General features: G+C 35.1%; 1 protein-coding gene across 2 annotated transcripts in view; it reads right to left on the reverse strand.

Annotated features, from left to right (window-relative positions):
• LOC123240469 (zinc finger MYM-type protein 4) overlaps window positions 1-12,740 on the reverse strand; it is an 83,932-nt gene that overhangs the window by 21,467 nt on the left and 49,725 nt on the right. For both annotated transcript variants that reach the window (XM_044668065.1, XM_044668064.1), the window contains exons 16-20: window positions 11,358-11,502; window positions 2,506-2,624; window positions 1,742-1,913; window positions 654-707; window positions 350-529 (exon numbers count right to left, since the gene is read on the reverse strand). In XM_044668065.1, the coding sequence (XP_044524000.1) occupies window positions 350-529; window positions 654-707; window positions 1,742-1,913; window positions 2,506-2,624; window positions 11,358-11,502 (670 nt within the window). The remainder of the gene's footprint in view (window positions 1-349; window positions 530-653; window positions 708-1,741; window positions 1,914-2,505; window positions 2,625-11,357; window positions 11,503-12,740) is intronic.

Genomic DNA, 12,740 nt, shown 5'->3' on the forward strand with positions numbered 1-12,740 from the left:
AAGGTGGCAATCACATATTAGTTTCTACATTATGATCTAGGTAATTATCCCTGATACTGTCTGAATGCCTGATAAATATAAAATGAAAATTGTTCTATCTAAAAACAGTAATTTTTTTTTTAAAAACCCTTACCTTCTGTCTTGGAGTCAATACTGTGTATTGACTCCAAGGCAGAAGAGTGGTCAGGGTAGGCAATGGGGGTCAAGTGACTTGCCCAGGGTCACACAGCTGGGAAGTGGCTGAGGCCAGATTTGAACCTAGGACGTCCCATCTCTAGGCCTGGCTCTTAATCCACTGAGCTACCCAGCTGGCCCCCCAAAAACAGTAATTTTATAGTACTGCACAAACCTGATGGAAAATCTGCCTCTAGATCTTGTTCTGTGTCCACTTTTGGTGACTGCTTCGGTTCCAGATCCAATTCCTGTGTGGTATTTGACCTTAAGGCATAATGATTAAGTTCTTCTTCCCAACTATGTGGAGTAGACACTGCTTCTGACTCAAGATCACCACTGTATGTGCTTCCTTGGTCTGAAATTTTAACCCAAACAACGGAAAATTTCCAAAACAAAACCAAGCCAGAAACATAGTTCAGTATCTTGCTATTAACCAGAAAAGATTGGAAGAAATCAGAAATGTATTTAAAAGTACAGACCTTTCTCAAATATCTTGGTGTCAAGAAAGAGCTCATGCTCAGATGTTTGAGACCCTCAAGAAAAAAGAAACAATTTATAATGATCAGGAAATTAACTCACTCAACACACAAACATACATTGCTTTTTCTCATCCCAAATGATATGCTATGGCAGGTTCACAAACTAGCTTGAAAATAATTTTAGCATATCTTTATAAAAAGAAAGAACTATTCAGTACTTTTCTAAAGTCACTAAAATTAAGAATTAATTGTTCCATAAAGACATACATGTATACCCAAATCTTCATTTTATCATTCTTTAAAGTATACAAGAAAATCAATCAGCTCAGAAGACATAGATAAATATAAACCAGAGCTTAGGTCTCTTTAAAGTTCAACTTCTGGAACACTATCTATATTAGGCCTTTCTTAAGCTAAACCACACTCCCTCCACCTATTAGTCCCAATCCCCCAAATCACTACATTAACTCTCTGTATATGTATAGGCATATCTATGTTTATATACATGCATACACACCCATGTATTTATTAACTTATATGCAGGTGTATACATAGTTTCCCAAGATGGAATATGACCTCTTTGAACGTAAATAGATGGATACACTATTTAATGACCACTGACTGATATGATGGTAACATGTATGTCATGATGGTGATAGAGGGAGGAAGAGTTAGGTTATTCTAAATAAATTCTAAAGGTTTCTTCTCACTTCAAATATCTACAGTTCTATGGATTTTCAAATAATCTGGAAATTGTGTGTATGTATCAAGGGAAAAAAAAAGATAACACATACAAGAAAATTACCCAAGTAAGCACGATGGCTTTTGGTTAGGGAAAAAGTACTAAGTGACAATAAAACCTAAAAAGATTAAGATTATGTTTATAGAAAGATTATAGATTGTGAGTATCTCTGAATATTAAAAATATATATAAATTAGTTTTCAAAAAGGCTTGTCTTAAAAAATAATAAAATCCACAATAAAAATATCATTATTAAAAGAAAAATTTTTAAATGATCAGTTGCCTATGCATACGAATTTTTATTAAGGTCCCAAAATATTTTTTTTTAACTTAATACAATACTAACCTCCATGGGACAGTGTTTTTTCCTTCTCTTCATCTTCTGCAATTATTTCTGCCATCTGAAGAAGGTCAGCCTCAAATGGATGAGGAGACAGACTTTCCTTAATGTCGTGGATGGTCTCGTTGACCTTATTTGCACAGTCCACTGTTGTAGGAATAAGTAAGGGAACCGGCATCTAAGAAAATATTAAAGAGTTATAGGACAGAATTCTAATTTTGTTATAAAATTAAATGGCTATTTGGATAATTATATTCCTATTTAAAAGGATGTTTTGAGAAGATCAAATGATAATATGATGTTAAGTCACTTTAAAGGAACATAGAATAGTAGGTAAATGCAAGTTGTTTAAAAATTATTACTAAAAGGAAAGGTTGTCTATCAGTTTATTTCATTAAGTTTTGAATCACCCACATAAAAGTTAGATATTTGTTTGTATTGGCCCAGTATTGTTTTCTGAACATCATGCTAATATTCTCTTAAGAGTATCTAATATCGTTGTGATTACATCAACAGATGACAATTAAACGATAATTAAATAGTGTGAATAAGTATACCTACCTCATATAATTATTGTGAGGATCATAAGAGAATATGTACATAACGCACTTTGTAAACTGCATGAAGTGCTAAATCTCATCAAACATTTCTATTATTAGCACTCATGAGACTGCTTTCTTTTATCAATAAGTCTAGCATTAGATATGAAAAACTATACACTACAGGGAAACCATAAGTTAGATCTTAATTAAATTAGAATAATTACTCACTGGTACTGGAAGGCCAAATGGGACTGGTGCATATTGTGTATAAAGATGCAATGGTATGGGCACAAAGACTGGTACAGGAATCGGCACCATGATGACAGGAGGTGGACTTGGGATATCTTCTAATGAAAAAAATGAACACAAATATAGGAAAAAGAAAAAAAAAGTTGTTTAAGGAATTAGCATCAGGATGAGGAGTCAACAAGATGCTTTTAAAGACACATTTTTATTTTTAAAAACCTTAGTCTTAGGAGACATGCCAATTATATAAAATGAATATAACACACCTACATAAAACAGTCATTTTCTGACATGGACAAATATCATGATTATTTTTCAAAACAAGAAACACAAACTATAAATTGTCACCCAAAATAAACTGTTTGGTATCAGTGAATTCCAAAAGTGAATCAGAAAGGATCTGTACAACATTCTAAAGATCTGCCTTAAGGTCTTACACCATCAATTTACCAATGGCACACAGGTGTGATTCTTGCAAAAAATCTAGCCAATCTGAAATCAAATATTATTGATTACCTTTTCTACCATAATTCTTTCTTTTTTTTAAGTTGGGTGGTTTCTTTATTGATATTCCCCACACCCAACTCCAATCCGTGGGAGGAATGATGAAGGGGATGGAGAAAGGAGAAATTATAGGAACCAAAATCCCTTGAGAGATTGTGGGAAGGAATTAAAATCAAAACAATATTTGGGCGGGACAAAAAAAAAAAAAAAAGGGACTTGATCAAAAAGAATAGAACGGGGGCAGCTGGGTAGCTCAGTGGATTGAGAGCCAGGCCTAGAGACGGGAGGTCCTAGGTTCAAATCCGGCCTCAGACACTTCTCAGCTGTGTGACCCTGGGCAGGTCACTTGACCCCCATTGCCTACCCTTACCAATCTTCCACCTATAAGTCAATACACAGAACTTAAGGGTTTAAAATTAAAAAAAAAAAAAAGAATAGAACGGGGGAGGTGTTTAAGGGGCAGAAAAAAGGTTTAAGTTTGAGAGGGAAGAAAGTAGAGATATTTGGGGAAAGGGGCAGCAATTTTTACCCTTGTCCTCCTCAACCCCTACCAGAATGGGCTAAGGGAAAGAATCATAAACATTACAAATTGTAGGTCCTGGTAAGAGGTGGTAGTAGTATTTGTCTTCTAGCAAGGAGAAGAAATTGAAAAGCCTAGGATAGGCTTAAGATGCCACCTCTAAAAGAATGGTAAATATTTTTGTAAAGCTTTTGTTTCATTTAGCATTAATCCCTCCTCTAATCTTCCTTCCCCTGATTCTTCCTTTTTTCACTCCCCGCATTCTTTCTTTCTTTTTAATTTTCTAACCCCCAATTACACGTAAAAATAATTTCCAACATTTTTCAAAGAATATTGAGTCTCAAATTCTCTCCCTCAATCCCCTCCAACCCCCATTTTATGGAAAAAAAAACTCAAATAGAAAAAAATTAACAAAGTGGGAAAAGTTTGCTTTGGTCTGGATTCAAATTCAGTTCCTTTTTCTCAGGAACTAAATGGCAATGGCATCTTTTATCTTGAGTCCTCTGGGATAATTTTGGATCACTGTATTATTGAGAATAGCTGTTATTCACAGTTGTTCACTGTACAGGATTCCTGTCACTATTTAAAATGTTCTCCTAGTTCTGATTGTTTCACTCTACTTCAGTTTGTGTAAGTCTTTCCAGGTTTTTCTGAGATCCTCCTACCTTTCATTTCTTACAGCATAACAGAATTCCATTATAATCGGATACTATAACTTATTCAGCCATTTCCCAACTGATGAGTAGCTCCTCACTTTCCAGTTCTTTGCAGCCACGAAAAGAGCTGCTTTAAATATTTTTGTAAATATAGATCTTTTCCCTTTTTGCTTTTTTATCTCTTTGGAATACAAATCTAGTAATGGTACTGCTGTTATGTATTATTTTACAGCCCCCTTTGGGAATAGGTCAAAATTGCTCTTCTGAATGACTGAATTAGTTCATGACTCCCTCAACAGTGCATTTGTGTCCCACCTTCACATATCCCCTCCAAATTTGATCATGTTCCTTTTCTATTATAATAGCCAATCTGATGGGTGTGGGGTGATACTTCAGAATTGTTTTAATTTGCATTCTCCAAATAATAATGGTTTGGAACATTTTTTTAATATGACTATAGAGAGCTTTAATTACTTTGCCTGTGAACTGCCTGTTCATATCCTTTGACCATTTATCTAGTGGGGAATGACTTCTATTCTTATATATTCAACTCACTTCTCTAGGTATTGAGAAATAAGGCCTTTATTAGACTTATAAAACTTTTTTTGCATTATTATGATTACTGTGTATTACTTCTCATTCTGTTTATTGTTTGGTTTGTGACCACTTCCTCCTCCAATTTGCCCTCTTTTCTATCTGCCCCCCCCCCCGGTTCTCTGATCTCCTTCCCCTCCTTTTTTATAGAATAAGATAGCTTTCTATCTTGATTGTGTACATTCTTCCTTCATTGAGCCAATTCTGATGAGTACGGTTCACATGCTCTCTCCCCACCTACCCTACCTTCTCCTCCACTGTGAATGTTTTTTCACGGCTCTTTTATGTGCAACAGTCTGCCCCATTCTATTTTTCCCTCCCCCCTCTGCTTTGCTCATAAAAGCACAGAGCCTTCTTTGATGCACACATACTATGCTGGGCAGTCCTGTGCACCAGTGTCTCCAACATCCCATAATTGAAACCAAGGTTCTCCAGAGATCTTGAGAGTGACCTTGTATTGTTTCTTCTGACCTCTTTGCAGCTCTTGCCTTGTGTGAGTTCTTAGTAAAATAAGTCTTTTAGGTAAATGTAGGTTTGAATTTTGGCCAGTCCATTGGAATTATACTTTTTGCAGTAGAATTTGAATGCTTGGCAATTCAGCTTGAGAAAGAAGCTTAGTGTCTAGTACCTTATCTTGCAAAGTTATCTTCAGAGTCTTCCTGAGACAATTCAAATGGCAGCAATTCATCTTCCTGGCTTAGAGCTAGTATACTGTCTAGATTTCACAGGCATACAACAATGAGGGTGGCACGATAACTTTATAGTTTCTTAATACCTCTTCTTTCTAATATTTTCCTTAAGAGTCTCCCAAATACTGAACTAGCTCTGGCAATGCATATGTCAAGCTCATCATTTATGTATACACTTCTGTAAAGCATGCTGTCAAGGTAAGCAAACTTATCCACAGTATTCACAGTTTCTCCATTTCTTGCAACCAACAATTTCAGGTATAGATGGTGCAATCCACTGAGCCACCTAGCTGCCCCCTGCCAGCAAGATTTTTGCAAGAGTCCTACTTCATAGGATCTACTTGAGAGCCAATGTAACTTCAGAAAGAGCTGAGGAGCAGTTGGTATGGTTTTTGTTGCCTGACAATTCCAGGAGAAATACCAGGAGCAGAATAGAGGTCTGGACACAACATTTGTCAATCTGACTAGGGTCTTTGATACTGTCAGTCATGAAGACTTGTGGAAAATAGTGGCAAAACTTGGTTGCTCTCAGAAGTTTATCAGTATTGGATGCCTTCTCCATAAAGGCATGCTTGCACAGGTACTGAATAATGTACTATGCTCTTGTGCTTTCCCAAGCACCAAAAAGCAAAGTGGGGTTATGTGCTTGCTTTCATGCTTTTTGGCTTGTTATCATTGATGTTGTGAGATACCTTTAAGGAGGACGAAAACAGCATCAACGTCAGCTACTGCAATGACAATAAATTATTTAAAGTGGAGGGAAAGTTGGTGCATAAGTCTCTGTTCGCAGAATATGGATTGATTTTCTGCCACTTGTGTCAACTAACACACCAAGAAATAAGGTTCTTGCCTGCCAACATTGCACCATCTATACCCTGAAATTGTGAATACTCTGGTTAAGTTTGCTTACCTTGACAGCATTCTTTCCAGAAGTGTATACGTTGATATAAAGAGTTTTCTTATAATTGTAAATCTCAAATAAATCATATGTCTTATCTGAGAATTGGTCACATACTGATTAAATCAGTTATTGTTTCCATGTTTCTTAGACTGTTTACAGATATTTGGGGAGGAGTAGGATACCTCTTTTCCTGAATTTTGGGAATTGTACCTGTTCACTCTTCCCTTCTCAATTTGTAAAGTCCCTAATCTCTCATCCAATTAGAAATCAGATTACCTAATGCTGTGTTGTTTCCTTTTAAGGAATTGGCATTATTTGATTGTTTTTACTGTATAAAAGTCTGTCTTTCCCTGTATTTCAGGTCTAGACCTAAATTAAAGAAGAAGCCTGGTCCCAATTTATTAAGTGAATGGCACACATTGCTTAATAAATCTATAGGCTCAGAAGATCAAATCTGTATTTCTTCAGTCATTTCATCTTTTGCTGGTTATAAAGGCTAATGTTAGTATTTTATGGCCATGTTAAAGGATGTATCTTTTTGTTAGCTAGTAATTTATGACTTAGGGATGTTATCAAATCTCTTTGGGCCTGTTTCCACAGTTTTAACATAAGGGATAGGGGTTAGATGCCCTCTAGCTGTGAAATTTATGCATCTATGATGCTTTTTTTTTTTTTTGTTTGTTTGTTTTTTTATTTTAAACCCTTAACTTCTGTGTATTGACTTATAGGTGGAAGAGTGGTAAGGGTAGGCAATGGGGGTCAAGTGACTTGCCCAGGGTCACACAGCTGGGAAGTGTCTGAGGCTGGATTTGAACCTAGGACCTCCCATCTCTAGGCCTGGCTCTCAATCCACTGAGCTACCCAGCTGCCCCCTATGATGCTTTTTGTAAAAAATAAATAATCCACTCTTTTCTTAGGGGAGGTACATTTCTTTTGCTTGGAACTGTCTAGCATCAAAATAAAAAATATCAATGAATCAACAAAATAAATGAAACGTCCTCTCAACTCCCTTGCCAAAAAAGATATACCAAGTGTTATACAAATTACAAAAAGGAAAAAAAAAGGCCTTAAATAGTTGGGGAAATTTTCACAGAAAAGACATGGGTGCTTGCAGAATGACTATGATTTAGTAAAAAGTGGAGGATAGGAAAAGCATTTAAGAAGGTAAAAACATAGAAAGGAAGAAATCAAACAGCTGTGGGAACACAATTAAGGCTTTTGGGCAACAAAGTTTATTTAATTAAAAAATTAACTTAGTATTCCTGTAAAAGATGAACTGCAGGAGGTAGAGATTGGAGGCTAGGAAAACCAGTACTATAATAAAGTCATTATAATAATCTTGGATGTGGAAAATTATAGGAAAAATGAACAAGAAATGAATATGAGATATTTTGAAATGAGAAACAACAATATTTGATGGCTTACTAGATAAAAAGGGATGCAGTAAATCAAAGGTAATCTTAAGGGTTATGCCTGAGATCCCTTGATAAAACAAGGAAATCAGGAAGTATTTTTTATTTTCAAAGAAAGGAAGATTTGTTGTTTTAAACATGATAAGTCTGCAGTAGCAATGACATATCCTAAATACTAACTGCAAGAATAGAAAAGTCACTTAACTTTTCTTTCCCACAATTTCATCAATTGTAAAGTGTGAGGTCTTTTGAAATTTGTGTAATAAAAAATACCTATATTATATTTAATGATTACCAGTATCCCTTATATTGTTAAGAATTCTATCCCAACCATAACTAGCAAAAGCATCTTTTCCTGTTCTCTAATTCAATTAGGATGTGATATTTTTATATATTAGGTTTTATATACGTTTGAACCTCAGGGTGACAGATGGTACAAAACACTCTTTCAGACCTATTTTTGGCCGAGCTGCCTTCCAAATTTTACAAGTGGTTCTTTATCAAAAGTTTGTGTTCTTGCATTCATTTAACATTGTGTCAACATCTTGGATTGTTGTTTCTGGGTCTTGTCTTCTTGCATGAATAGTCAAGGTAGAAAAGATGTACAAAGACAGATACTGTAGAGCATTGTATATGAAGCGGCAAATTAACATAACCATTCTGTAAAGTAATTTGGAACTATATGAAATGGTTAATAGGCCAATACTTTTTGACCAAGATTCCATTGCTGACCCCTAAGGTCATCACTGATTATGAAAAGACTACATACACATTATGGTCCATGAAAGTAAAGGAGCATGGCCATGCTGTAAGAAACAATGAACGGGGGGGGGGGGGAGAAGCTGGGTAGCTCAGTGGATTGAGAGTCAGGCCTAGAGATGGGAGGTCCTAGGTTCAAATCCGGCCTCAGACACTTCCCAGCTGTGTGACCCTGGGCAAGTCACTTGACCCCCATTGCCTAGTCCTTACCACTTCTGCCTTGGAGCCAAAACATAGTATTGACTTCAATACAGAAGGTAAGGGCTTTAAAAAAAAAAAAGAAACAAAGAATCATAGACTTACATGAACTTATACAAGGTGAAGAAGTCACCTAAGCCAAGAAAACAATACATATAATGACAAAAGTTACGTGGAAATGGAATGGATAACTATAAAAGAATCAAATGTTGTAAATGAATGTTGCAAAATGGGGAAAAAAAAAGAGTTTAGCTCCAAAGAAAAGATACAGAAGATAAGTTCTTGTGCCCCTCTGCAGAGGCATGAAGTTGACAGACAGGGAACACTGAATTAGAACATCAGATTTTTTTTTTGATGTACTGATTTATCTGTTTTGCTGATTTTTTCCTGTTTTTCCTTTTATTTTTGGGGGGGGATAATCTAAGGGAGAGGGGAGGAATACAAAGATATAGCTAAGTGACATAAAAACAAATATCAATTAAAATCTATTGTTTTAGGCAGAATAACAAGCAGGACCAAGAATTAATTTTTATATTAAATATATCTGAAAAAAAATCTGGTGTCCAAAATTGATAGGGAATTGCAATTATACAATGTGCAATGTCACTCCATAAGAGACAAATCGTCAAAGATATGAACAAGCAGTTCTCAAAAGTAATGCAAACAGGGGGTAGATAGGCTGTTCAGTGGTTAGAAAGCCAGTTCTGGAGATAGGAGATCCTGGGTTCAAATTTGACCTAAGATACTTCCTAACTATATGACCCCTGGTTAAGTCCCTTAATTTCCAATGCCTATCCCTTACAACTCCTCTGCCTTGGAAATGATATCTATTATTGGTTTTAAGACAGAAAGTAAGAGTTCTAAAAGAAAAAGAAAAAAAATAATGCAAATATCAATAACCATATGAAAAAATGTTTCACACATCATTAACAATAATAGAAATGGAATTAAAACAACTCCAAGTCTTTACTTCACACCCATCAAATTGGCCAAAATGAAAATTCTCAAGTGTTAAGAGGGTATTGATAATATACTATTGATTAAGTTATGAATTGGTCAAACCATTTTAGGAAACAATTTAGGGTTATATAAGAAATGTTATTTAATGTACATTCCAATAAAGCCTATACATGGATATAAAATTTTCACAAATACAAAAATAATGAAAGCAGTACTTCTTGTAGTAGCAAAGAACTAGAAAGTCAATAAAATAGCTACTGACTGAGGAATTCTTAAACAAATTGTGACAAATAAACATAATGGAAAAGTTTTTACTAATCTTTTTCTTTTCTCCTTTTTATTCTTTTGGGGGGGACAAATCTAGAGGAGAAGGGAGGGATACAAAGATATATTTAGTTGACATAAAAACAAATATCAATTAAAATCTACTAAATACAAGTAGAATAACAAACAGGATCAAGATTATATTAAATATATTAAAAAAAAAAGGAAAACTAGAATAAAGTGATGTAAGACAAAGATAACAGAACCAGAAGAACAAAATCCATAACTCCAATAGAAAAACAATACAAAGGCAGATCAAACTCAATAACTAGTCTTGATCCTGGAGATAAAAAAAAAAACATTTTCCTCTCCTCACAGCAGAGAGAGGGAAGGGGTAATATATCTATGAATGCAGGATGTTACAAATGCCACATATGCTATTAGAAAGAGTAGCTTTGTCACTTGGTTTTGGTCAAATACTTTTTTAAAAAGGAAAGGTTTTAAAGTGGGGTGAGCAGGAAATTATTGTGATATAAAAACAAAAGATATTAATAACACAAGGGAGCTACTTCTAGGGTCTTTTCCAGGTTTAACATTTTGTTGCCCATGGAGCTTATTAAAAATATGAAAGTGACATTGAGTTTTAAGTGTATGTGTGTGTGTGAGAGAGAAAAACAATGAACCCAGTGAAATGAATGCAAGATATAAGCATACACACACACACACACACATATATATGCCCAATACAATTACTAGAAATATAGAAAAATATTCTTGTCAAGCCAGATTGATTTTACTAAATTATCAAATCAACTTACATAAATCAAAATGGTGGTTGATATAGAATTCTTGTGAATATCTTGCTAATTTGTTATTAACCTTTTTATATTAAGTTGAAATATCTATATATAACCTATGAATAAATATATTAACTTGGAATATATTCAAAAGCTAGCTTAGGCTGTTTAATAGGCAGATGAATAAACTCAAAAACAAATAAGGCAGTTAAAATAAATAAAATGAGGTATTTGACATAGAGGATGAAGTAATGAATAAAATTTCTTGAAAACAAATTTCCACAAGCTTCATTTCCTTTTTTTTTTTTTTTTTTTTTTTTTTTTTAATTTTAAACCCTTAACTTCTGTGTATTGACTTATAGGTGGAAGATTGGTAAGGGTAGGCAATGGGGGTCAAGTGACTTGCCCAGGGTCACACAGCTGGGAAGTGTCTGAGGCCGGATTTGAACCTAGGACCTCCCGTCTCTAGGCCTGGCTCTCAATCCACTGAGCTATCCAGCTGCCCCCCTTCATTTCCTTCTAATATTAAAACCGAGGGGAAAAAAAATCTTCCAAATATGAGAAAGTTAAGGACACATACCTGTTTGACACTCTTTGTTTTGAGTATGTGGTTTACAAGAAGTAGCCTTGGTCTGTGTTATGGGTTTGCACAATAACGCTTTGTTCTTTAAAAGTCGAGGAGGCTGTGTAGTTGGAAGTTTCAGGGCATCTGTTTGTGTACTTGCCTAGTTAAAATAGATACAGAAAACATAGATTGTTGAAAGCTTTTAGGATTTTCACCAACAATTAACTATTAAAATCTAAACCAGGGGTCGGCAATGTATGGCTCTTTCTGCAGGAGCCAGAGAGTCCAATTTTTTCCAGGCGCTGTTACAGGAGTGACACTGCGAGCACTGAACAGCTCTCACGAAATTACATTTTAAAAAATGTGGCGTTTATGGCTCTCACGGCCAAAAATGTTGCCAACTCCTGATCTAAACAATATGATGACATAAGCCCTTTGAAGGAGAGGAAAATATCTTAATTATCTTTATAATGCCTCAGTACCTACTGTAGAAGCCTGCAAGTCTGCTGAATGAAAAGGCACACCATGTCATAAGGGACATTACTGAATGTAATTACAAGTGCCTGATAAGCATAGTTATAGTAAAGAAGCTATCCTAGGCTATATGTACATTAACTTCCAATATATTCTCAATCTAATCAATTTAGTTTAATGAGAAAGACATCACTCCTACAAATTAGACAAAGATTCCAGGACTGTTGTCTACTTAAAATACGAATCTTAAAGAACTTGGCTTTATTTCCAGATAATAAGAAAGCAACATAAAAGTTCACTAGAGAGAAACTAAGAAAGCATTTTTTTTAAACCCTTGTACTTTGGTGTATTGTCTCATAGGTGGAAGATTGGTAAGGGTGGGCAATGGGGGTCAAGTGACTTGCCCAGGGTCACACAGCTGGGAAGTGGCTGAGGCCGGGTTTGAACCTAGGACCTCCTGTCTCTAGGCCTGACTCTCACTCCACTGAGCTACCCAGCTGCCCCTAAGAAAGCATTTTTAAAGTAGATCCCTCCCCCATCATAAGTACTCTAGGAATATGGTCCACTTAGTCTACAGATTATGAGAGTAATAAATAATGTAGAGAATATAGATTGCCTGATGCCACTAAACTCAACATGTTAATTCAAAATATTTTAATAACCATGGCAGAAAGAACTGGTGATTGCAATGTGAATTCCACTAGGGGGAAGCATATACTGTATCTTTTTTTTTTTTTTTAAACATTTAAAAGGGAAGTATTTTTGCTGAAGTATGAAGTCCAAATTAAGACAAATCACATTTAAAAAATAAAATACCTGGAAGATAAACCTAGTCTTAACCTGGAGAGATCTGCTTAATTAGCTTCTTAAAAATTGTTTTTTAAAACTCTCAGGTCAATTTTGAAGAGAGAAAAAATTAAGGTG

This window comes from Gracilinanus agilis, chromosome 3, assembly GCF_016433145.1.
Source record: "Gracilinanus agilis isolate LMUSP501 chromosome 3, AgileGrace, whole genome shotgun sequence".
NCBI lineage: Eukaryota > Metazoa > Chordata > Mammalia > Didelphimorphia > Didelphidae > Gracilinanus > Gracilinanus agilis.